General features: G+C 46.0%; 2 protein-coding genes across 9 annotated transcripts in view; both read right to left on the bottom strand.

Moving 5' to 3' along the window:
* The window catches only part of CSGALNACT2 (chondroitin sulfate N-acetylgalactosaminyltransferase 2), a 56,647-nt gene extending 52,079 nt beyond the window's left edge, over nt 1-4,568 (bottom strand). For all 7 annotated transcript variants that reach the window (XR_004346090.1, XR_004346089.1, XM_032607492.1 and 4 more), the window contains exon 1: nt 4,434-4,568. The gene's annotated coding sequence lies outside the window, so the exon portion shown is untranslated. The remainder of the gene's footprint in view (nt 1-4,433) is intronic.
* A 10,827-nt stretch (nt 4,569-15,395) lies between these two features.
* Nucleotides 15,396-22,937, bottom strand: part of RET (ret proto-oncogene) — a 61,374-nt gene continuing 53,832 nt past the window's right edge. The window contains exons 17-20 of one of the 2 annotated variants that reach the window (XM_032609328.1): nt 21,813-21,950; nt 20,653-20,752; nt 18,780-18,927; nt 15,396-17,452 (exon numbers count right to left, since the gene is read on the bottom strand). In XM_032609328.1, coding sequence (XP_032465219.1) covers nt 17,295-17,452; nt 18,780-18,927; nt 20,653-20,752; nt 21,813-21,950 — 544 coding nt within the window. In that variant the 3' untranslated portion in view covers nt 15,396-17,294. Of the gene's footprint in view, nt 17,453-18,087; nt 18,928-20,652; nt 20,753-21,812; nt 21,951-22,937 lie in introns of those variants that run through there. The other variant, XM_032609329.1, reaches the window with a different exon arrangement.

Below are 22,937 nucleotides of genomic sequence, written 5' to 3'. Positions count from 1 at the left end.
GAAAGGTTCAGTAAACTGCAGACATTTATACAATAGAATGTCTATCTAAAAGGAATGAGGTAGATCCAGATGTGCTGACATAGATAATATCTATACAATGGTGTTAACAAATTACAAATAATTCTTTCAGTTTTTGTCTGTATAATAGTCTTGGGAGCCAGATAGCCTAAGTGCACATATCTGCTCGATCACTTTCTAACTCATCAACACAGACAAGTTATAAGTTTCAGTTTTCTCACCCGTTAAGTGGGTACAGTTATAGCACCTACCTTGGAGTATTATTGTAACAATTAAGTAAGTAAAACATGACAAGCATTAAGTGTTCAATAAGTTTTAGGTATTATTTCCCATTACTCAAAGTTTTGTTTTGTTGTTGTTAATGGTTAAACCTATCAAGCTTTTCCTGTATTACTTCTCAATTTTGGCCTGAGAAGCTTTTCCTGTATTCTCAATTTTGGCTTGAGAATTTTGGCTATATATTCCTCCTGGAATTCCTACTATAAAATGTATTTCCTCAAATAGATAGTCAATTCTTACCACTTATTAAACAATCCATGCTCTTGACACTAAGCTGAAATGCCACTTTAATCATATGCAAAATTCCTATATATATGGAAGTCTATTTCTGGCCTCTAAATCGGGGGTTAGCAAACATTTTAGGTAAAGGGTCAAGTAGCAAATATCACAACCAATTAACTCTGCCTTGTAGCACAAAATGCGTAAATGAATGGCACAGGTGTGTTCCAATGGACACTGAAATTTGAACTTCATATAATTTTCATGTTACAAACTATTATTCTTTTTTTCCCAAGCACTTAAAAATATAAAGCCACTCTTAGGTCACAGATCATACTAAAACAAGTGGTCACCCAGACTTGGCAATCCATGCTCTAAACCCTTACCATTTTTAGACTCCTAAAAATTTTTTATATTTATAAAATTCCACAAAATAAATACACGTGATAAAAAGGTTAAACACGATATAAGGGCATAGAGTGACACCTCTCCCTTCTATCCCAGAGGCCCAGTTCCCCTCTCCAGTTTTTCTGTATCCTTTTATTTATTTATTTTATTATTATTATTATTATTTGGCTGTGTTGGATCTTCGTTGCCGTGGCGGGCTTTCTCTAGTTGCGATGAGTGGGGGCTACTCTTTGTTGCAGTGCACAGGCTTCTCATTGCAGTGGCTTCTCTTGTTGCGGAGTACAGGCTCTAGGCACACGGGCTTCAGTAGTTTTGGCATGTGGGCTCATTAGTTGTGGCTCCCGGGCTCTAGAGCGCAGGCTCAGTAGTTGTGGCGCATGGGCTTAGTTGCTCCACGGCATGTGGGATCTTCCTGGACCAGGGATTGAAGTCACATCTCCTGCACTGGCAGGTGGATTCTTAACCACTGCGCCACCAGGGAAGTCCCTTGTGTATCCTTTTAAATCTACTGACACTATTAACATCTCAGCAGACATAGTCTTATATGTATATACATGACTTTCCACATGTTAATTCATCTATAGAATAAATCCCTGTAAATGGAACTGCTGGGACAAATTTCCTTCAAGCATTCATTCCAATATGTAACTGGTCAGTATCTATAGCATAGATACTCAGGATAAGCCTTCCAACATGCCTTTACCTATTTATTACCCACCTTCCCAATCAACTTTAAAATCACGTTAAATATTTCTTCCAGATTACAGACTTGAAAACTATACCTACTCTGGTTTGTGAATCCTTCCTTTGCATTGCATTACATTTCTTAGCTATAGTTATCAATGCCTTGGAATAAAGAAATAAGTTTTACTGTTTTCTTTGATCACTGTTTCTAGAATTCCACATCCACATGTATTTTTCTTGGATTAATTTTTCATTTGATATAGTACATCCTGAGGTATTTCTAGTGGTTCTGGGTGAAAATGACTTAATTTTGCCCCCACTTTGAATGACAGTTGGGTTAGGGATAAGATTTTGAATTCGAAATATGTCCAATGGAAAAAAAAATGTCCAGCGAGCACTTTTAAAACTCTGCTCCACTGTCATCCAGCATTCCATGTCTCAGATTAGAAGTCTAATCAGGCTGCCCAAGATTCTGCTTGGATACTCCTACCTTCATGATCTGTTATCTCTGTGGTTATTTCTCCTCTTCTAATTTCTATTCCCTCCTGGAATTCCTATTAGATGTACACTGGCCCTCTCCTGGATCCATTTTCCACGTTAGCTGTTTTTCCCTACTTTCTATGTTTTAATATTCAAGAACTGATTGCGTGTTTTCAGGGCAGCCTGTATATGTTCAGTAGGCATGATACCCTCCGAAATCTAAGCATATTAACATTTATCTTAAAGTTTTTTTCTTTTTCTTACATGAACTACATTGCTTCAGGTCCAGTCCTTGTATCTGTTCAGTCTGGGCCATCTCTTACATGCTACTGATTTCCCACAAATGTTTAGTGATTTTTGTTGTCTGTTCCCATTATAAATCTATCAGTATCTCAGTACAGGTGGAAATCACTGTACTCCTATAGTAAATTCACATTTGTAACTAACCTTATAATTCAATTTTACATTTATCCTAGGACTTTGTGCAGTATGACAACAACAATGTAAGTTTTTTGACTTGCAATCCTATGATTCTTCAATCCGTTTTTAGGCACATCCTTTTGGTGTTTCATTTCCCCTAGCAACCACTAACTTGAGTAACACAGTTCTTATCTAAGTGTTATACAGCAAGCTTCAGGGACAGAACATCACCAGCTCTAACTAACAGACTTGTCTAACAGACAGTTTAAACAAATAATGACAGTCTGATAGAAGACTGTCATAGATGTGCAATCCAAGGAGTAAATAATAATAATACGGTAATGAATCACTTAAGTCTTGAAATCATAATAGTTATGCTTTTTACTAATCTTTAATGTTATAGAAGTTAAAATAACAAATTGTATTTTTTTAAAAAGGAAGACTCCATGATGGTTAAAACGTAATTTTCCACCTACCTTATGATTTAGCCATTCCACAGATGACAGAAATGCACAGATGTTCACCAAGACATTTGTAAGAATGTTCATAGCATTCTTCAAAATACATAATATACAAAAACTGGAAACATAAATATCCACCAACAGAGGAGTGCCATATAATGATGCAATGGATTACCACACAGCAATAAAAAAGAACTACTGATACATGAAACATTATGGAAGGATCTCATAATCAATATGCTGAGTATACTGTAGGATTCCATTAATATCAAGCCCCAAATAGACAAAACTAATAGATGATGACAGAAATCAGAATACTGATGGGGGGTGGGCAGGGGTATAACTGACTTGGAAGAAGCAGGGGGAAACTCCTGGAATGATGGAAATGCTCTACAGGTATAATATGAAAGCTGGTGGTTGCACAATAAAGACAAAAATTCACTGAGGTGTACAACTAAGATTTATGTGCTTGATGACTTCATAGATATTTTATATCTCAATCAAAAAGTTAAGAAGGAAAAAAATGTAATTTCCAAACTGAGAGAACTAAAACTGTGTTTACTTATGTCAAAATTCTCTGAGCCATAAATAGTGGATATCCAAATCCTTTTTACATTAAGTAATAAGACAACTTTAGACAAATGGTATCAGAATAATAATACAAAATGAACGTTAACATCCTCAGTCATAAAATACTACTTGGATTCCTACTTCCACGTTCGAAGTCCTGTTTTAATACAACATTAACTCCAGCAAAAATCAAGGCCCAGCTCCTGAGAACCTTCAATGATAGTTAAATGTCCAGACATCGCATATAAATCTCAAAAGTAGTCTGACGGATAAAAGCTTCAGGTTTATAATCAAATTTTCATTCTGCCAATAACATCATAAATAAAAGCTTCACTATGGCGTTTACAAATTATTCCTCGGCAAGTTGCTCAGGAATAGTGTAATTTTCAAGAAGTCTAAAAATGCAAGAGGCTTCCCGTCCCGTGGTCTCCTCGGCGCCACTAATTCCTACACAAATATGCATCTTTTAAAGGTGCCTAGTGTCTGGCAGGCATAGAAAGGCTGCCGCCAGAGAATACTAATTTAACGCAATAAAGCGGTAACAGCTGACTACAAAGTTTACCCACTGAGGGGAGCAGAGATGGCGGTGAGTTGGTTTAAAAAAAAAAAAAAGTGATAAAAATAAAACACACGCAAACCAACGGTCTCCGGCAGCACAGTTCTGAAAAGCCAAGTCACGGCTCCGAAAAACCGCGGCTTTTCCTGACACCGGAGCAGACTCCGGAGGGCTTGCGGCGAACCCACGGGGACACGGCCCCCAGGAGAGCTCGTCCATGAGGTGACCCGACAGCGACGGGAACCCACAGTCCGGGGCCCGCGCCCCAGAGCCCGCACGGGCGGGGCCCTAGCCCTGGGAGCCGCGGGCAGGCGAGGCCGGATGGCCCGGGTACTCACCGACTTCACCCGCCTGCGCACGGCGGCCGCCGCCCCGCCGCCACCTCCCCAGCCTCGGGCACACCTGGGCGGCGCCCGACTCGCTGGAGCCGCCACCAACTCCCCGCCCACCCTCCGGGCGCGCCGCCGCGCCGACAACCTCCACTTCCGGCGCGCGTGAGGAAATGAGGCCGCCGCCGCGGCGCTCGCCCGCCCCAGCCCCGCCCGCGCCCGCCCAGGCCCCGCCCACGCCCGCCCAGGCCCCGCCCACGCCCGCCCCGCGCCCAGTGCTTGGCATAGAAAAGCTCAGTAATTGGCGTCCGGTACTGATTAACCCTGTATCTGTTACAAATGTGCCTGTGTGTGTGTGTGTGTGTGTGTGTGTGTGTGTGTGCGCGCGCGCGCGCGCGTGTAGCCCAAAAAACGATTTGTGGAGGCTAGGAGAGTGCGGGAGGAAGGAAACCGCTCTTGCCCGAGCGAGTGTCTGCAGGGATGGGAGTACCAGCTCCGGCCAGACGGCTGGCTTTGCAGGAGGGAGGGACTCAGCGGGGGATGGCAGCGCTTTTCTGCCCGGGAGCCTTTGCCCTGGGAGCTGGAGGGGTCGATGAGTGCCTGCGTGGGCACTGAGCTAAGGACTGACAGGTCGCCAGAAGTGTCCGAGCATCCTCAGGAGGGCTGGGCTGCGCGTGAGGCCCCAGCGAGGAAGCCCTGGGCTGCCAGTCAGATTCTTTGGATCTGAATTTCCGTATATGTGAAAGGAGGGGGTTGAGGTAGACTTTCTGGAAAATGGCTTCGAGGTCTCACATTGTATGACTTTAGTGGGTGGCCCTGACATCCCCTACACTCAGATGCTTATTTCAGGGACATCCCCAAAGCACTCTGTCCGGCCCTGAGCTGAGCAGGTGAGGGGATACCGGGCAGCACCAGCCCCTGCCTGTGTCTGGGCAGGACATGGCTGTGCTAAGACGGGATCTGCCTCCCATCTGGGCTCTGCTCTCCTTAGCGGGTTACCTTGGCAGGCTATGTGGGCTTAGCCTCTCTAAGCCTCAGTTTCCTCAGCTGTGTTATGGGCACAATAATAGTACGTGCTTCCTAAGACTGTTGTGAGGATTAAACGCAATTTTGCATTCGAAGTGGTTGGCACTGTGCTTGGCAGGTAGGTGGCAGGCAGTCAGAGCTCATTGTTATCATTAAGTGCATTAGTTAGAGCAGAAGTCTGGGGCGACTGTGGTGGTGCATCCTTTAGGAGTGGCAGCATTCCAGGGGCATCTGTTCCTAATCACAGCTGTCTTCATTGGATGATGGTTGTTGGGATGTCTTTAACTTGGATGGTCTCCTTGGATATGTCCTGTGGGGAATTCCATGGGTAGGAGAGTCTGGACAGCCTATTTCTAAGTCAGGCTTGCTGAGTGTCCAGTCTCTACCCAACTTCAGGATGTCACTCCTCTCTAATGTCACTTCTGAGCAAATGAAAACATTTATGGTTCTAACACCCCTTCCTCCTCAACCTGGACCAAGAGTAAAGAATTCATCTAGTCATAGACTCCATGGGTCTGTAAGCTCCTGAAAGTAAGGACCATGTCTTTTTCATTTCCCAGTACTTTGCACATATTAAGTGTTCAACAGATATAAATTGAATTGGTTAAAATAAGAGCATGCAACAATCCCTCTCTTGTTCAGAATCTCTACCACTTGACCAGCTCCTCGAGCAGACGGCATGCCTGATTACATTTTCTGCCTGCCGTAATTAAGGTTTTGGTCTGGTTGGCTGGTTATGTTCTAGTGTGAGTTTCCTGACATCCCTGTGGAGTAGGTTATGGTCCTTAGTTTACAACAGAGAAAACGGAAACTCAGAGAGGAAACTGCATAAGCTCTCCCAGGACAGGACCCGGCATGAACTCATAGCATAGGGTCATTTCTTTAAAACTGTTCTTTGAATCCTCCATTAGAATTGTTTTTAAAATAACTGAGGTTCTGCCATCAATGGATTTAAATTGTAAGCTTATTATTAACTGCCAAATCAAATACTAAATGTATGTAATTTGAATTTGGAGAGAAGATAATGCTTAATTCAAATTCTATGGCAGATAATGGATAATATACTGGGGCTTATAAAATAAGTAGCTCACTTGGGAAAAATACTAAAGCACAACTGTGGTATGATTAGTATCAGAAGAATGTAGTTTTAAAAAAAAGATTTCCCATCAATCTCTAATCTGAGGCTTTTTTTTTTTTAAACTATGAGGCTTTCCCATTCCCCTAGCCTGCCTTTGAGTCTCTGCCAAAAGTAAGTGACGGGTCTGATGCCCTGGCTACCACAAGCTCTGAATAAATAGCCTTTGCCTGTTTCATTTGGGCAATCTTCATTTGCTTCCAGTTTTCCTGGTAGCCCCGCCAAGATATGGTCTGCATCATAGTCTGCTTCTTACCTCAGACTACAGCCTTCAATCAGGTGTGGCACCCACAGTGGCCTACTTGTGCCTTGCAGTTCTTGGTTTTGGGTCTTACCTCTGCGCTCTTTGTGTTGAGTGCCTTGGCTATCTATTCTCAGTTTGGTACTCAGCTTTTGTTATTGGTTCACATTTGTTTGGCATCTTTGATATAATCAGTTCATTCTTTTGCATCCTTTTTGCTGTCTTTTGTGTTACTGTTTTGTGTTGTACTGTCTAAAAGTGTTGTTTGTCGTAAGAAGGAGAATCATGGTGTAGAACACATGCATAGTAGGCCCTACAACCTGTTGCTCCAGCCAGCCTCACTGACCTGTGAGTTTGGGGTTCTCACCGGACTGGCATCCACTAGGACCAACGTTATTGCAGTTGCCAGTAAAACTGGGTGGGGTTCTTCGATCTCGATTTTGTGTCCGGAGAGACATGAGGTGCACAAGCATTACATTCCTACCCACCGTTGCCAGCTTTCCTGGTGTTGCCTAAGTCTAAGTTCTCTCCTCCTCCAGGAAAACTCCTGCTTCTTTTATGTGGTCTCTTCGCAATTCCAGTTCTTGGGTCTATCTCTCTAAATGGCAAAACTTCACCAAGGATGCTTTGGGCCTTCAGTGGCCACTCTTAGCATTCTATGTGAACAAGTTTGTTCATTTGAGAGATGCAGTAGAGAAGAAAGGGAACAGGATTTCTCAGGCCCAGTGGTAGCATTTTTTGATTGGTACTCAGAGGTCACCAAATAGAATCCTGATTCAAAAATTGTTTCCCTAAACGATTATTTGGCCAAAGCTAATGAGAAATTTGACAAATTTAAGCAACAACTAACTAGACTTATTTTCCTAGAAAAACCTTCCTTTGCTTGTCCCTCAGTTGCCTTCCTGGATACACTCTCCCTCCTTCCCCCCATCCTTCTGACCTATTACCAGCCTCCATCCACTCCTTCTTCTTTCCCTTGTCCAGACCCCTTCCCTCTCCCCAACAACTCTCCTAAGACCCCCCAATTCCATTTGCCTCTGAAGGTCCATTCCTCTCATGAACTAGGTATGAAGCCAGCAACTGTAGAATTTAAACTTTGGATCCAAGCTGAATTAAGAGCTATAATTAAGGACTTTCTCAAACCCAGACAAGACCAGCAACTACTCATAGAATAATTTAGAATATTTGGGGAAGTATGTGATCCAAGGTTACCTGACCTCTATCAACTTGCACACGTGTTGCTCAGAAACTCAGGTGTTAAATCCTGAATGGAAAAGCTGAGTGGACTCACCTGGAAAGGAGTCTACAGGATCCTTCCTTCCATAATAAACCTGAGAATCCACAAAAAGACTCAAAAGGTAGGGTGAAGTCTCCTAAAATCCCTACCTAAAACATTTCCAATAAAACCAGGCTGAGCCATAATTCCATCATGCAAACAGAAAAGATGAATCTATAGGAGACCTTCGGGATAGGCTAGAAAATACATCGTAGCAACATTTGGGAGTTTAAAAAGTTGCCCTTTCATCATTCATTCTGTTAATGTAGTTAAACCTGAAATTGGAGACCCAGTTCAAAAACAGAAATTAAAATGGGAAATAGCCTCTTGACCTGAACAACAATACCCGGCAAATATTTCAAAAGGACTTTAGAACAAAAACAAGACAGGACCCCAGATAAACTTGTGGCCCTGCAGATCAGTCAGGTAGCTTACTCCTCAACCAACCACCTATTGACAAGGACGCTTGCAGATATCATAAACAGAAAAGACACTGGGAAGAAGATTGTCTCATCTTATGGGAGAAACACCAAGACCAAGAAAAATCCCTCAATTGAGGTTAACAACCGTGCTCCAAGGAAGGAAAAGCACACAATACCTGCCGTACCCTTAAACACTCAGGTGAATTAACTATAAATATAGAAAGTGTGTTGGCTTCCCAGGGCTGTTGTAACAAATTACCACAAACTGGGTGGAATAAAACTACAGAAATGTATTCTCTCACAATTCTGGAAGCTAGAAGTCCAAAATCAAGGTGTTGGCAGGGCCATGCTCCCTCCAGAGTCTCCAGGGGAGGATCCTTCCTTGCCTCTTCTAGCTTCTCGTGGTTGCCAGCAACCCTTGGCTTGTAGCTGCATCACTCCAATATCTGCCTCCATCTTCACATGGTATTCTCCCCGTGTCTTCTCTGTGTCCCAATTATCCTCCAATCATTGAATTAGGGCCCACTCTAATCCAGTATGCCCGCATCTCAATTTGCATCTACAAAGGCCCTATTTTCAAATAAGGTCAAATTTACAGTTTCTGGAGGTGAGGACATATCTTGTGGGGAGCACAGTGCCACTATAGATGGTAACCTCATCAGTTTCAGGTAGCTACTGGTGCTAATATTTCTACATTAAACCTTGCCACCTTTGCTCAAACTTTGCCTGGCAGTAAACAAACATACGTCATAGGTGGTAAGCGTTTCAGATAATCCACAGCTGTTCTCTATCTCCCGGCCCTTAACTGTAAGCCTTGAGCCCTTGATTGCAAACATTCTTTGCTGCTCTGTGATACCACCTCTGCAAATTTAATAGGGAGAGACTTACTTTGCAATATTAAATATACACCAGAGTATCTGGGAGATTCCAGAGGACTCCTCTACTCATAAGCAAGTTGATTCTGTTCTGGATATACCTTTGCCTTCTCTCTTATATTTAATGCATACCCCAGACAAGTATTGAAACCGAACCTGACACTCTATGGGCTCAAATTTCCACTGATACGGAAAAATAATTGGAGCAGAACCTACTAAAGTTCATATAGATCTTACCAAACCATTACTTAAGCTTCCCCAATATCCCTTGAAGCCATAAGCATAGTAAGGGATCAAACAGATAGTTGAAAGCCTTAGCTCCAAAGGTCTTCTCAAACCCCACCCTTTTAATATGCCCATCCTGGCAGTAAAGAAACCCGTGGTCAGGTTTAAGACCACAGGGCCGTCAACGAAATTGTTATTCCTCATTTCCTAATTCAAATACCATCCTGCAGGCCACTTGCTGTAGTGAATCTTAGCTCAGCTTTTTCAGTGTGCTTCTAGAACAAGACAATCAATAGTTTTCTTTGTGTGTGTATAGTAAAATACACATAAGATTTACAATTCTATCCATTTTTAAGTATACAGTTCAGTGGCATTAAGTACATTCCCATTGTTATGCAACCATCACCACTATCTCTAGAACTTTCTCATCACCCCAAACTGAAACTCTGTACCAATTAAATTCCCACTTTCCCTTCCCCCAGAGCCTGGCAACGACCATTTGACTTTCTGTCTCTATGAATTTGACTTTTCTAAGTACTTCATATAAGTGGAATAATCTAGTGCTTGTCTCTTTGTGTCTGTCTTATTTCACTTAGCATGATGTTTTCAAGCTTCATCCATGTTGTAGCACATGTCAGAGTTTCATTCCTTTTTAAGGCTGAATAATGACAGTCAATACCTTTTGCCTTCACCTGGGGAGGGAATATGTTACAGCAGTGAAACTTCAGGGCGTCAATCCTTGGGTTCACCTTTCACAACTAGGAAGCAATCTGGAATTCCACACACTTGGAGGGCTATTCCAATAGGGGACCTCAAACTGAGGATTCTGAGACCCTCTAAAAGCAGCTGATCTTCAGAAGCAGACAGCTGACTCAAGACCTTTAGAACAACAGATGACCTAGGACAGTGGACAACTTCTGCCCAAGATGTCGGATCAAGACCCTAATTCTTGTTTTGTTTATTTGCTTGTTTATTCTTCTTGTCATTTTCTATAGATCCCTGGTTGTCATTCATCAATAATGGACCTTTTCCTCTCTTGTTTTTTCTCTTTATTACAATGGTTAGGTCAGAGCATACTAATTCTAAATGCCATTGTTAGATTATCCCAAGCAGTAGCCAGTGCCCTAGATCTTAAACTGACTGCTGAATCTACTCTCCATCCCCAGAACCCCATGATGAAAACCACAAGGATGTTATCATCTCATCAAGGGAGGCAATAAGGAACTACAGCTGTTGGCAGCTCCGTTTGCAGCAACATGGAAAACTACCTTAAACAAGTTAACCTGTGACTTTTCTGCTTTCCCAGAAAAAGAACCAATTATTACAATCTATTGACCAGACCTTAGGTAATTCTAAATTCGAATTCAATAACTTCCATAGGGTGATGAGTCAAATGTTTGCCACCTGTAAGAGACCAACAGAGATCTAAACATGTAACACAACTCATGTAAGCCCTGGTTCCAGCCCTCTGTCACAAACAACTTCTTTCCTAGATCTCCACGTATCCCTACCAGATATTACATCTTTTGTGGTCAGGATGCCTGGTCCTGTTTGCTTCAGACTAACATCTCATGCACGTTAGGAATTATATTCCAAGACTTGTCTGTATAAGTCTGTAAATTACCAGGGCTGAAAAATCCGAGCTCCAAAACAGTCACCTTGATTATTTAGCACTCTACCTGAGGGAATTACTTACTATTTATGTGAACAATTAGAGCAGTGTTCCCGTCGGTAAGGAATCATGCATATAGGATTGTAAGAAACTTATCACTAACTCTGGCAGAAGTCATTAGCAGTACCACCTCTTCCCTAGATGGAACACAGATCAGTCCCATCTTGTTGGCACAAGTAGGGATGGACAGGTGCGTTGCTCTAGATTTCTTGTTGGTTAGTCATGATCTGTACCATTCCTAATACCACACTTGGATCAATGAAACAGGGAAGCTGGGACAGACTTTACAATGCCTTAAGGCAAAGCTACTGGGCTCTCTAAATTTGATCCTCATGGTCTATATGGGATTTATTCTTGGCTTGGACTGGGGTTCTTGGTTCAAAGCATCTTACAGGGGTTATTAACTATTCTTGTTTCTGTCCTAGTGGTCATGCTGCTGATCCACTGCATTCTATCCAGGTCTCAAATGCTTCTGCACAGCCACTTTCTCATCAGATGATCACCATGATGACACAACAACAGAAAGGTCAAGAATACCTCACAGTACAGTTAACCACGGAGATGACTGAACAATCAGTTTCTAAGTGGTGAAGATCTGGACTTCTAAACTTATCTGAACTCATCAACCTACAAGCAAGAAAATTACCGAAAAGGGGGAACTGAGAGACTGAACACGCGAACAGACAGTGGCCAGACCACACATATAACCGAAGATCTCTGACCCATGAACTCTGATCCACTCCCTCTGCAGTAACTAGCCCAGAACGGTCAGAGTTTAGTCAATGACTGCCAGAGTCCCCATTTTATTGGCCCCAATTTCCAACTTGAAACCGAGAGAAAACCAAATATATTCTCCAAGTGATCACAAGATGCTCTGTTCTTAGTTAGCTGCCTCCAGTCTCCCCATGTAAACAGCCTCCAATCACAGTACACCGGAAGCCTCCCCACTATTTTTTTTTCCTGTAAAGCCTTCCCACTCCTCTGCCTGCCTTTGAGTCTCTGCCAAAAGCAAGTGACGGTGGCCTCTTCCCTTGCTGTAGTTAAGTTCAAAATAAATAGCCCCTGCTCCTTCTCCTTTAGGTGGTCTTACTTATTTCTGCAAAGCTAAAGATTATTAGGTAATTTACCTCTCTTAAAAAATACAACTTTTGGGGACTTCCCCAGCAGTCCAGTGCTTAGGACTCCGAGCTTCCACTGCAGGAGGCACGGGTTCGATCCCTGGTTGGGGAACCAACATCCCACAAGCTGCAGCGGTGCAGCCAAACAAAAGAATTTTCTGCCGCAACACTTCTTTTAACTTCTTTCAGTGACTATCCTGTGAGGCACCGGAATTCTTCCCGCTTCTGTGTCCTTCCGGTCCTTAAAAATTGTTTCCTATTTTCTTACCTTTCTTTCTATATATTCATGAAGTCCCTCAACCCCTTTACCCTGGAGTTTTGAGCAATCCAAGAGCTATGGCCTCACAAGCCCTGTGGCCACAAAGCCTCAAGGAAGATTGTCAAGCTCTTTAAAACTCCCAGAAAAAAGGGAGAAAATATGGAGCAAGGCACATGCTCTGGTTGAGAGGAAACTCCGAGGACAGAGGCTGTGACACAGGCATGCGTGGGCTACCTGCAGTCCTCCGAACAAAGTCCCCTGCCTCAGGTAGCAAAAGGCAGCCTTACGTTCCTCCTTCTTCCCGACCCACAGCAATGACTTTCCTCTGTGGGGAAATGACAAGTGCACAAAAGGACTGGACTACAGGTGAGAAACAAGAGCAGCCAAAGAGTACCGTTGACAAAACTGACATCAATAAATAGGGACACGAAAAATGAACTTTGAACTTTTATTCAAGAAACTGACAGTCTGCGTGGTAAATACAGTCTGTGTATGAAATATCAAAATGGTTTCTTTCTCGAAAAATGATTTTTTTCCCCTTAGTTTTAGAATGTACTTTCCTTACCTTGCCTGCCCACGCCAATTTTGAACTTGGATTGCTCAATGTCATCTGAGAGGATGCAGGATTATGGTCTCTCCTGATGTGGAACCCAAGTCCTGAAGTCACAGTGATTGGCGTGGTCTCTGGTCATGGCTCCCTCCACACTGCCTAGCCCAGTTCCCCGTGACACTGATGTCCCTGAAGCTGCCACAGCAAGACGGCCTCCCTGTCACAGCTCCCCTGAGAGATCTCCGTTGGCCAGGCCCTGTGGTTTAGCACATACCAGAAACATCTGCAAAAATATCTTGCCATTTGACACAGCAATAAAAGCCTGAGTTGCACAGATTAACCGGGATTTCTTTCACGTGTTCACACACGCGCCTCTTTAACTCTGGGTGTGAAGCTTATTCTCCCAGCTGTCACCCAGCCACCCATCCAGCCTCAGCTGCAGGCACAGCAATGCGCCCCACATTGAAAAACTCTCTACATACAGGTTCTGGTTTCTCATGATCTCAGCCAAGAATCGTTCACGTGAATCCCAGTTCCCTAAAGAGGTGGGAGACTCTACAAAGTTCTTTTTTCTTTTTTTGGCCGCGCGGCGTGGCGTGTTGGATCTTAATTCCCCAACCAGGGATCAAACCCACGCCCCTTGCAGTGGAAGCTCAACGTTCTAACCACTGGACAGCCAGGAAAGTCCCTACAATGTTCGGAATGAGGCTACCAAGGTTGCTGCCGTGGAGAAGGGGCGGGGCGGGGCAGGCAGCCTCAGTGGAGGGTGTTTTCTGGATGTATAGGCCCACCCAGAGGGTAAGCACCACGTGCAAGTTCACGCTAAAGGGAAGGTGTGCCCTAACTGCTGCATGTGCCCTTGGGGCCCACTCTTACTACATCTTTTCCAGGGCCACGGAGATAAGGATTTCTCAGGCACTTTCTAGAACCACCCTAAATACCACCATCCAAGTATCCTACATGTTAACATGCTCGAAGGAGGAGAGGAAACCATTTGCTCCTCTGCCTGGGAAAATGCTCTATTTATAGTGGGGGAAATTATGCTTTCCCTCTGAATTTTCTCTTATGCGTTAAGTATTTGTCCAAGACCTGTTCTCAGACATTATATTCAAACTACATTTCCACCCAAATAAGCTGGCCTCATACCATCCTTTGTGGAGGTTGGTGGAGAATGTGCTTTTTCAGAAAAATAAACCACACACACACACACACACACACACACACACACACACACACACACTCCCCTAATGGAAGTTCTCTGCTCTTGAAAAAGGGGTTTTTAGTATAAACTTTTTTCAGCATGGTTTCTAAACATTCAGAGGCAAAGGCTGTAGCAAATAACTGACCCTAGAAATTACGTTTATTTCCTGTCCCTGTGGTCCAGATTGAAGGAGGAAACTGAGAACAGACGCAGGTGCTGAGGGCAGGAACTGTGGCACCGTGGGCCTGGGGCAGCCCCTGGGTGATGTGGGCACGTGACTGTGTGTGCACATGTGCACCCAGGATGGGACACAGGCCCTCAGCATCCAATGCACAAGGCAACCACAAATCAGATTTATGCTGGTAACAACTCACGTTTCCCTATTGACCTACCTGCTCCTTGCCAGGTTTTGGAGGAGGAGCTCATACCATTCCTACACAGCCCGACAGGAAGACATAAACAGAAGCATTTAGTATTTTAAGTTTCATAGTGGTTCGGGTCAAAATTTTTCCTCTAATGGACCTTCAGTCATGTCTGTGCATTTTACATTCTCTCCCACAACTGTCCAACTCCAGCTTCAAGAAATAAGCAGTCAGCAAATTGCTAGAGAATACCTGAACTCGACACTGGCTGCTGCTCTATTTTAGGGAAGGAAACCTAAAGGAAGGAATTCCTTGAATGGCAGGATGAGCTGAGTTTTAACAATGACTATAAATGTGGCTGTTCGTGTACGTATTATGCAAGACAAGTCAACGGTATCACCAAGAGTCTCCTAATCCTTCAGTCGGTATCACTTCCCCGGTGGTCACCACAACAGATTCCCTTGTGACATCTTCCTCCTTACACTGAAACTTCAAAATCAGAAACCTGATGTTTCCAACCAGGAAGTTAAAAAGAGAAAAGAAGTTTACACATTTTAAGATACACGATTTTATTTACATAACTGAGATTATTTTCTTAGTCACCTTGATTACAAAAGCAAATTAATATGGTATGGTTTAATAACCTTTCATAAATAGATTTAACAAATTTTAATAACGGACAGATTGCTACTTAATACTCAGTAATGCTTAATAGTTAGTCATCTCTGTGTATATGCATATGAAAACTCTGTCTGATAGGGCTAATAAGTATGAGTACCTTTATAACTTAGGAATAGACAATTAGATTATGAGTCAAGGGTTAATTCCCCATCACTGGGTCAGCCAGTTAGACCTGGAGTTCTCACCCTGCCGAGGACAACCTGCTGCACCCACTCACACTGAGTAGGCATTCTTAATAACTTGAGAAAGTTTATCCCCACTTCTGCATTTAACAAGATTATCATTAAGCACAGCTGAAACCCCAAAGTTTACCACAACTAGATATTTGTAAAAGAACGTATCACACAGCGTGTCTGAACAATGGCCTGAACTAAAGCCGCAATGCATCTGCAGTAAGTGTTTCTCCAGCGCTCTTCCTGGGTGTGTGCACACACATGGGCATGCGCGCACGGGCACACGCACACACACACACACACGGCTCCTCCACATACTCATCCAAGCCTTCCTGGCCACAAAAATGCCATAATTTTACTGCTTTTGTGAAATGGTTATAAAATCCAGTATTTTAATGAGACGACATTAAGTCCTTTCACAGTGGTTTAAGTATGAAGCCCAGGCAGTGTTTTGGTAACTGGCCCTCTCCTGCAAAGTGACAGCGCTGGGACAGAAAGAAGAGCTGCCGGGACTTCCTGAAAGCCACCCCGGCAGGATGGGAGGAGTGCTGAGTGTCTGTGACCACAAACAAGCAGTGAAGAATGATAAGAAGCTTACGAGTCATGGTCAGAACCTAAAAAACAAAAATGTCTTACCATAGCAGCATTATGTTACAAACACAGGAAGAGTGGATACACGTACCTTTTCACACAAGCTCTATAAGAGCCAAAACACTGTCTTTTCCATCAGAATCGTAATCAGAGGTGTCACTGTCGATGCTACTTCTAACCTAACTAGCTGAACTGTCCCTTTGAAACTGGGCACAAGTTCCACCCCACTAATGTGTGAGATGAGCCTCCGCCACTTTTCAGCGCTGGATGGGGGGACGCTGAAGGCTGTGGGGTGCAGGGATTCACCACAAGTCTCTGTGGTCAGCAGTCCTCGGACACGAGGCCACTCCACTCAACGGCCCCACTCCTCCACACACTTCTCGTCAGGGGGTTAGTGATTACTCAGCGATGGCAACAACTGTGTCCTGGGAGCCCTCTCCCCTCACACCACCTACCTACACAGCAAATGCGGCATCATGTCTCTCCACCGTGCTAAATCTAAGAATCATTTTAATCATGATAAAAATCAAACGTCTCCCTAAGAAAAGGTTCCATGATTTAAAAAAAAAAACAAAACATTCTCAGGATCTCGAAGGCTGAGCCGAGGCCTGTCCCGAGGTCCCCTCTCCCTCTCCAGCCCTGGCTGGGCTTTGACAACCCTATGAGGCCTGGCCAGGCTCTCATTCTGAACAAGGACAGGTCGTCTGGGCCCGTTTTTTTTTCCTGCTGCCTTTTTGGTGTGTGTGCTTCATGTTTAAATCGTGTGGCCTCGTTTGGCGGCAACCGGAAAAATCAAACAGTTCGGAGAGTGCGTGAGGGTCCCACACGTGTGAGCACGGAGTATGTGGTGCTCACTGCTGAACCCAGACCAGCGCTGGGTGCTGCCATGGACTGAAGAGGAAGGGACACCTACGTGCTGGACTCAGGACACTGGTCCAGAGCGCTACGTCTGCTGGGAGGGAAAATCACCAGCCAGTGTGAAATGTGCAAGGAGGGGCCAGCAGACTTTCTGTTCTCGGTATGTTTCTTCCCCTGTGAGTCCATTACCTTTCACAAAGAACTGTTAACTATCAAACGTGTCCATTAACTGTGCCGCGGAGGGTGAAACCATCCAGTTAGCATATACACTATCATTTGCATATCTTGGACACCCAGTGTTGGTGCCATCGGCTCTCGTGAGTGGTACAGGACTCTCTTCAGGCCAGTTCGGGTCTGACATGCCTAAAAATGAAAACAGATCATTTGTTCTGCACTGAAGAACCCAAACTCCATGTGCAGACAGTAAGGCCTTGGCAAAACTCCCTTTGAGGTTCAAACCAAACTTCTGGTTTCTGGGCCAACTGCCTGCAGAGTTTCGTGCTCCAGGTTTCCAAAACATGGGTAACATTTGGGCGGAAACATCACGTGCTCTCTGGTAACTGCAGCTTACCAGAAACTACCAATTTGGACTTTTATAAGCTTCCGACTCTCAGATCTGATAAATATTTGTTGACCTGTTTAACTCTTTTTCTAAGGCAGCATAAGGCATCAGCACCTTGCTGTACTACATGGCTTACTGCAGCGGGAAACTTTCTATAAAAAGTTCTCTAACGTAAAGGAGCCTACTTGTCTTCCATCCCATCCTACCACGGAGGAGAATCTTCCAAACCAAGGGTGCACGCAGGCGAGCCCCACAGCGTCGACGGGACAAATGGCAAGTAGCGCTAGCCAGTAAGGAATCAGTGACCCAGGAGGCATGCAAAAGGAACAATCTCAGCAGAAAAATGCCTGAAACTCCCAAGATTTCAAAACAATCCATGATGAAGTTAGGAAACAGGAAAAAATTTCAAGTACTGAATCGAAGACAAAAGAAGGAGTTTTGGCAAGAACCATATTTACTGTCCATTGCAAGACCACAGCACCACAGACTACGTTCTTTCAAAAAGCATTTTGCTCCAGCTTTTTGCACTGACTTCATAAGTGACAACTGTCATGACAGTTTGTAACGCAAAGGATGTGAAAACAGCAGTCTGTGTGTGTCCCCCCATTCCCCTCCCCCCGCCATGGTGGTCCCCAGCACCAGGTGGCCTCCAAGAGCTGCCTTCCACCCAGGCAGGGTCTGGGGGAGAGGCCACTGGCTGTGCTCTTAGTGCAGGCAGAGTGGTGCTGGCTCCTCCTTTCTAAATTAAATGCCTCCCCGGATCAGGTAAATTTATCCCAGTAGTTAACTCAGAAGTACTATGACTTGATACCCACCCAGGAAATGACTTAGTCATCATTTTCGCAATATCCCCTGAGAGTTCTGCCCTGCTCTCTTTCTTCTCTATCGTCCTAAGTTGCTGGGCAGTGTGGTAATTACACATATTTTCACATCCTTTTAAAAAAACATAATAGTAAAAATGCCTGAATGTAAACGGATGCAAAGTCAGACATTTACAAACAAAAAGGTTCAGAGCAGACTTTGGCTTCATTCAGACCAGAAACACTCTTAAAAAGCATTACAGAGAGTAAGGACAGTGCAGAGAGGAACAACGTGGCTAGAATCTAGTAAATGCATGTGAAATTCTACCATAGAGTTTGTTTTCAATCCACGTGGAGGGGAGGGTTCGAGGGAGGGGAGCGTTATTACAGTCCACCAGGGGCATCTCCTCCTCCGACAGGCCGTCGTCGTACAGCAGGGAATCAGATGGGGTGGACGCGGCCAGGTCCAAGTAGTCCTGGAAGGGAGAGAGGGCTGGTCACCCCTGGCGCAGGCCACTACTGGACACGCCCGCCACTCCCTGCCCAAGAGCAGAAGCCCCGGCAGAGTCCCACCCCATGCCTACTGGCCTCTTGTGAGACCTGAGCCCCTCGCCAGTGTGCCAGCACTGAGCTCCTCCAGCCCCTGCCTCGCCTGGCCCTGCTCCATGGTCCTCATCGCTCCCCCTTCGAAAATCACCTCCTTGGGGGCACAAATGTGCTCCCTCACTGTCCTCGTTCTCTCTCTGCAGCACTGGGGGCACCAGGCCCAGCACTGGAGAATCAGCCTGTTTACAAAACCCAAGGCTCTGAGAGAGCTCGCTGCAGTCCCATGACTCACTGCAGGAATGCCAAGAAGCACTCTCCGGCTTCCCTCCAAGCATCTCGAACATCATGTCAGGACTCAGAAATCTGAGGCACTGATGTGGGTTTTGCAGAGGACACTGCTATAGATAGGCTTCAGCTCCCAAGCATGACGATTCTTGAATACCTGCTATTTCCACTTCCCTGGTTAAATGTGTAAAGAATGGTTCCAGCGTTTTGCTGGCTGGTTCTTGGCACTGTTCTAGGAAGGCCATCTCTTGGCATCCGCTATCGCCTTTGTTTGGGACAACCCTGCACTCACAGGGTCCACCCAAACGGTACACTGATGCTCTGATGCTGAGTTTTATTACAAGTGGCCGAGTCCATGCATCTTGCTCTGAAGAAATCACTTTTAGTAAATGTGTCAATGGAAGGACGAAACCACGACGGCAAGGTCTGTGCCTGTTTTGTTTACTTGCGTGCCCAGCATTTAACACAGAACATGGGAGTCAGCGATTGCTTAATCAATGTTAGTGGAAACTTTGTTGACTTCCTCAGTCACCTGGAGTTGTAAATTTGGAGGCACACGGATATGACTGTTCGGCCCACACAGAGGTTTTAGAAATTTAAATGAGTTGCTATTAAAAACCGGGAAACAGGGCTTCCCTGGTGGCGCAGTGGTTGAGAGTCCGCCTGCCGATGCAGGGGACATGGGTTCGTGCCCCGGTCTGGGAAGATCCCACATGCCGCGGAGCGGCTGGGCCCGTGAGCCATGGCCACTGAGCCTGCACGTCCGGAGCCTGTGCTCCGCAACGGGAGAGGCCACAACAGTGAGAGGCCCGCATACTGCAAACAAACAAACAAACAAACAAAAAAAAAACAAAAAAACTGGGAAACAAATAAATATCCCTTAAAATTCAGAAGACCCGGCATGCCGGCACTCATGTTCATACAGGTTACAAGTGTCCACAGTGAGGGGCCTTTCAGGGGCAGCTGGTGGGCTCCTGTCTGTCACAGTCTCTGCTGGTCTCTAGTCACTTCTCACCCCTAGCCGGGCCACTGACAGCATACGAATTTAGGACACAGTCATTTCAACTCTACTTTCTCATGTTCTGTTATTGAAAATGATTCTGTTTGGCTTTGGAATATTTTCCTCCCACCCCTATCTGTGGAGGGCTCTTCCTAAGGGTCAAGGTAAGAATCTTGGTTTCTTCCTGATTTAAAAGAAGCCCAAAAGGCCTGGATTAAGGACAAGGGTACAGTCGCTAGCTCCCCCTGGGGGCAGCACGACCAACTCCCTCCAGGCAGCCTCGCTCTGCATTCCGCGCTGGGAACTCCACAGACCGGAGGGCGGGAGGCCCGCGGGAAGCTGGCACCAGGAATCGTCTCCGGGTACTCACTCTGCTCTTAACCATCATCTTATCCAGGTCTTTGCTGATGTCAGCGAACACTGGCCTCTTGTCTGGCTCCTCCTTCCAGCACTGCAGCATCAGACTGTACCTGATGGGACACACAGGTGGGCGGTGACAATCCAGCAAGGACTGCCTGGTCATAGCCACCAAACTCAGTATAGTGCCCTGGGCCCCGGGGGCTCTGTTCCCGAACCTCAAAGCTGTTTTTGTGTCACTGACATCCTTCTCTGAGGTGGGTCTGAGTTTGAGGGGTCAGCAGGGGCTCACAGCGTCTGGCGCTATGATGGCTAAGGCGGAAATGCTGGTCGTTAAAACTCTTATGAAGGACGAACCGGGTATGAACACAAACACCTGCCAATCACACTCTGACTTGTACCTTCCCCCCTACCCTGGGGTCCTGGCCTGGTTGCAGGGCTTCCAGAGCTACCGTGTGGGTGTGCGCTGGGCCCCTGCCTGCCAGCCCAGTCCGTCCAGGGAGGTGGCACCTACTCACCCTTGCGCTCCCCCATCTAGCCTGGAGCCAAGCACGTGGCAGGCGCATGACAGACTTCATAGAATGAATGGACCAGTGTCTCTCTGCCTGCAGATGACCCCTTCTCATGTGTTCTCAACCTGTCCTCTGAGAATCGTCTGATGGAACCACCATCAGATGAGAAGATTCCAGTGCCCTAGGGCTAAAGTCCAGGCTTCCCCTGCCCACTCCTTGCCTGCCTTTGTGCCGCCACTTGTGTACTCCCCTATATGTGCCCTTGGGGCCATTCTGAATTACCCACCCCTCTCCAAGCATCCTGGGACAGGTCTCTGGCTTCTGGCTCAAGCTGCCCCCTCGGTCTGAAGCACCCTCTCATCCTTCCACCACCTTTCCCCAGGTCCTGCTCCCCCCCGCTCACCCCTGTAAGTCCCTCCAGGAGGCCGACCCAGCCCCCAGTGGAGTCAAGGGTCCCCAGCATCTGCCGTCACACCCAAGGGTGGTTCTCTGACTTCTGCCCCGTCATGCCCTGCCTGTCACTACCCGCCACCGAGCTCGCCCTGGGCTGGCACCCAGGGCTGCCCAGGAGCGGGAAGGAATGAGTGCATGTGTCTCATCCCCGTCAAAGTCCAGTGTGTCTGTGTCTGAGGAAGGCTGGGCCGGAGCAAAGCCTGCTCACATCTCCTCACTGCAGTTGTCTGGCCTCTCCATCCGGTAGCCTGTCTTCAGGAGGTTGAAGAGCCGCTCTGGAGGAATCCCAGGGTAGGGGTTGCCCCCCAGGGTCACAATCTCCCACAGCAGGACACCGAAGGACCACCTGCAGGGAACAAGAGGACCAGTGAGTGGCTGCACTGGGTCTGCAGTGCCCTCTGTGCACCAGACACTCATCACCCCAACAGCGTCTGTCCCCGAGTCCCCAGTACAGAGAGCGGCCCAAGTGCTCACAGCTTCAGCCTGTGCTGACCTAACAGATGGGGTGGGGAATAGAGGTGGGGATGAGCCATCTGCCTGCCCTGTCCCCACCCCTGCCAAGCCCCTGCCCAAGCTCAGCCCCCTCACCCGAAAGGGCACACGGCTGGCCCCTGAGGTGATGCTCTGAAGCATCAGAGATGGCACAGGGCAGCCAAGCAAGCACGTCAAAACGTAGGCGGGACCTAGGCCACAGGGCAGAGAGCTCCCTGCACAGTTCCTTCACCTTTTCTTGTGCTTGCAAATTTTCATAAGAATCTTAGAAGAAAAAAAAGCACTGCTATAGAGAACATACTTAACTGTGAGAGAAAATTTACTGTGAAGTGGGGACAAAATCATATCACAAAACAGTATTATCACACGAGTCCACTTACAGTAACAAAAAGCATATACCTGCACGCCACAGGAAACTCTAGGCCATGCCTGCGAGGGCCAGCAGTAGCTACTTAGGGGTGGTGGGATCCTAGTGGCTTTTAGTCTCTTCGTTTTGCTTTCCCCTGCATTTCTAATTTTCTTACGGTCAACTTTGTAATCAGAACACAGTTGTTAAAACTGTCTAAGAACTGCCTTTTCACAGCCCACATTATTCAAAATATGCAAGCCTGTTCAGAGCAGAACACTTGGAAACAAGTCTGTTGTATTTTTGAAAACTATCAAAAATGTAATTGGGGGCTTTCCTGGTGGTGCAGTGGTTGAGAGTCCGCCTGCCGATGCAGGGGACACAGGTTCGTGCCCCGGTCTGGGAAGATCCCACATGCTGCAGAGTGGCTGGGCCCGTGAGCCATGGCCGCTGAGCCTGTGTGTCCGGAGCCTGTGCTCCGCAACAGGAGAGGCC

The sequence above is a fragment of the Phocoena sinus genome, chromosome 16 (assembly GCF_008692025.1).
Source record: "Phocoena sinus isolate mPhoSin1 chromosome 16, mPhoSin1.pri, whole genome shotgun sequence".
Taxonomy (NCBI): Eukaryota; Metazoa; Chordata; class Mammalia; order Artiodactyla; family Phocoenidae; genus Phocoena; species Phocoena sinus.
The sequence above is the reverse complement of the archived record's forward strand: the minus strand, read 5'-3'. Positions and strand labels throughout refer to the sequence as shown.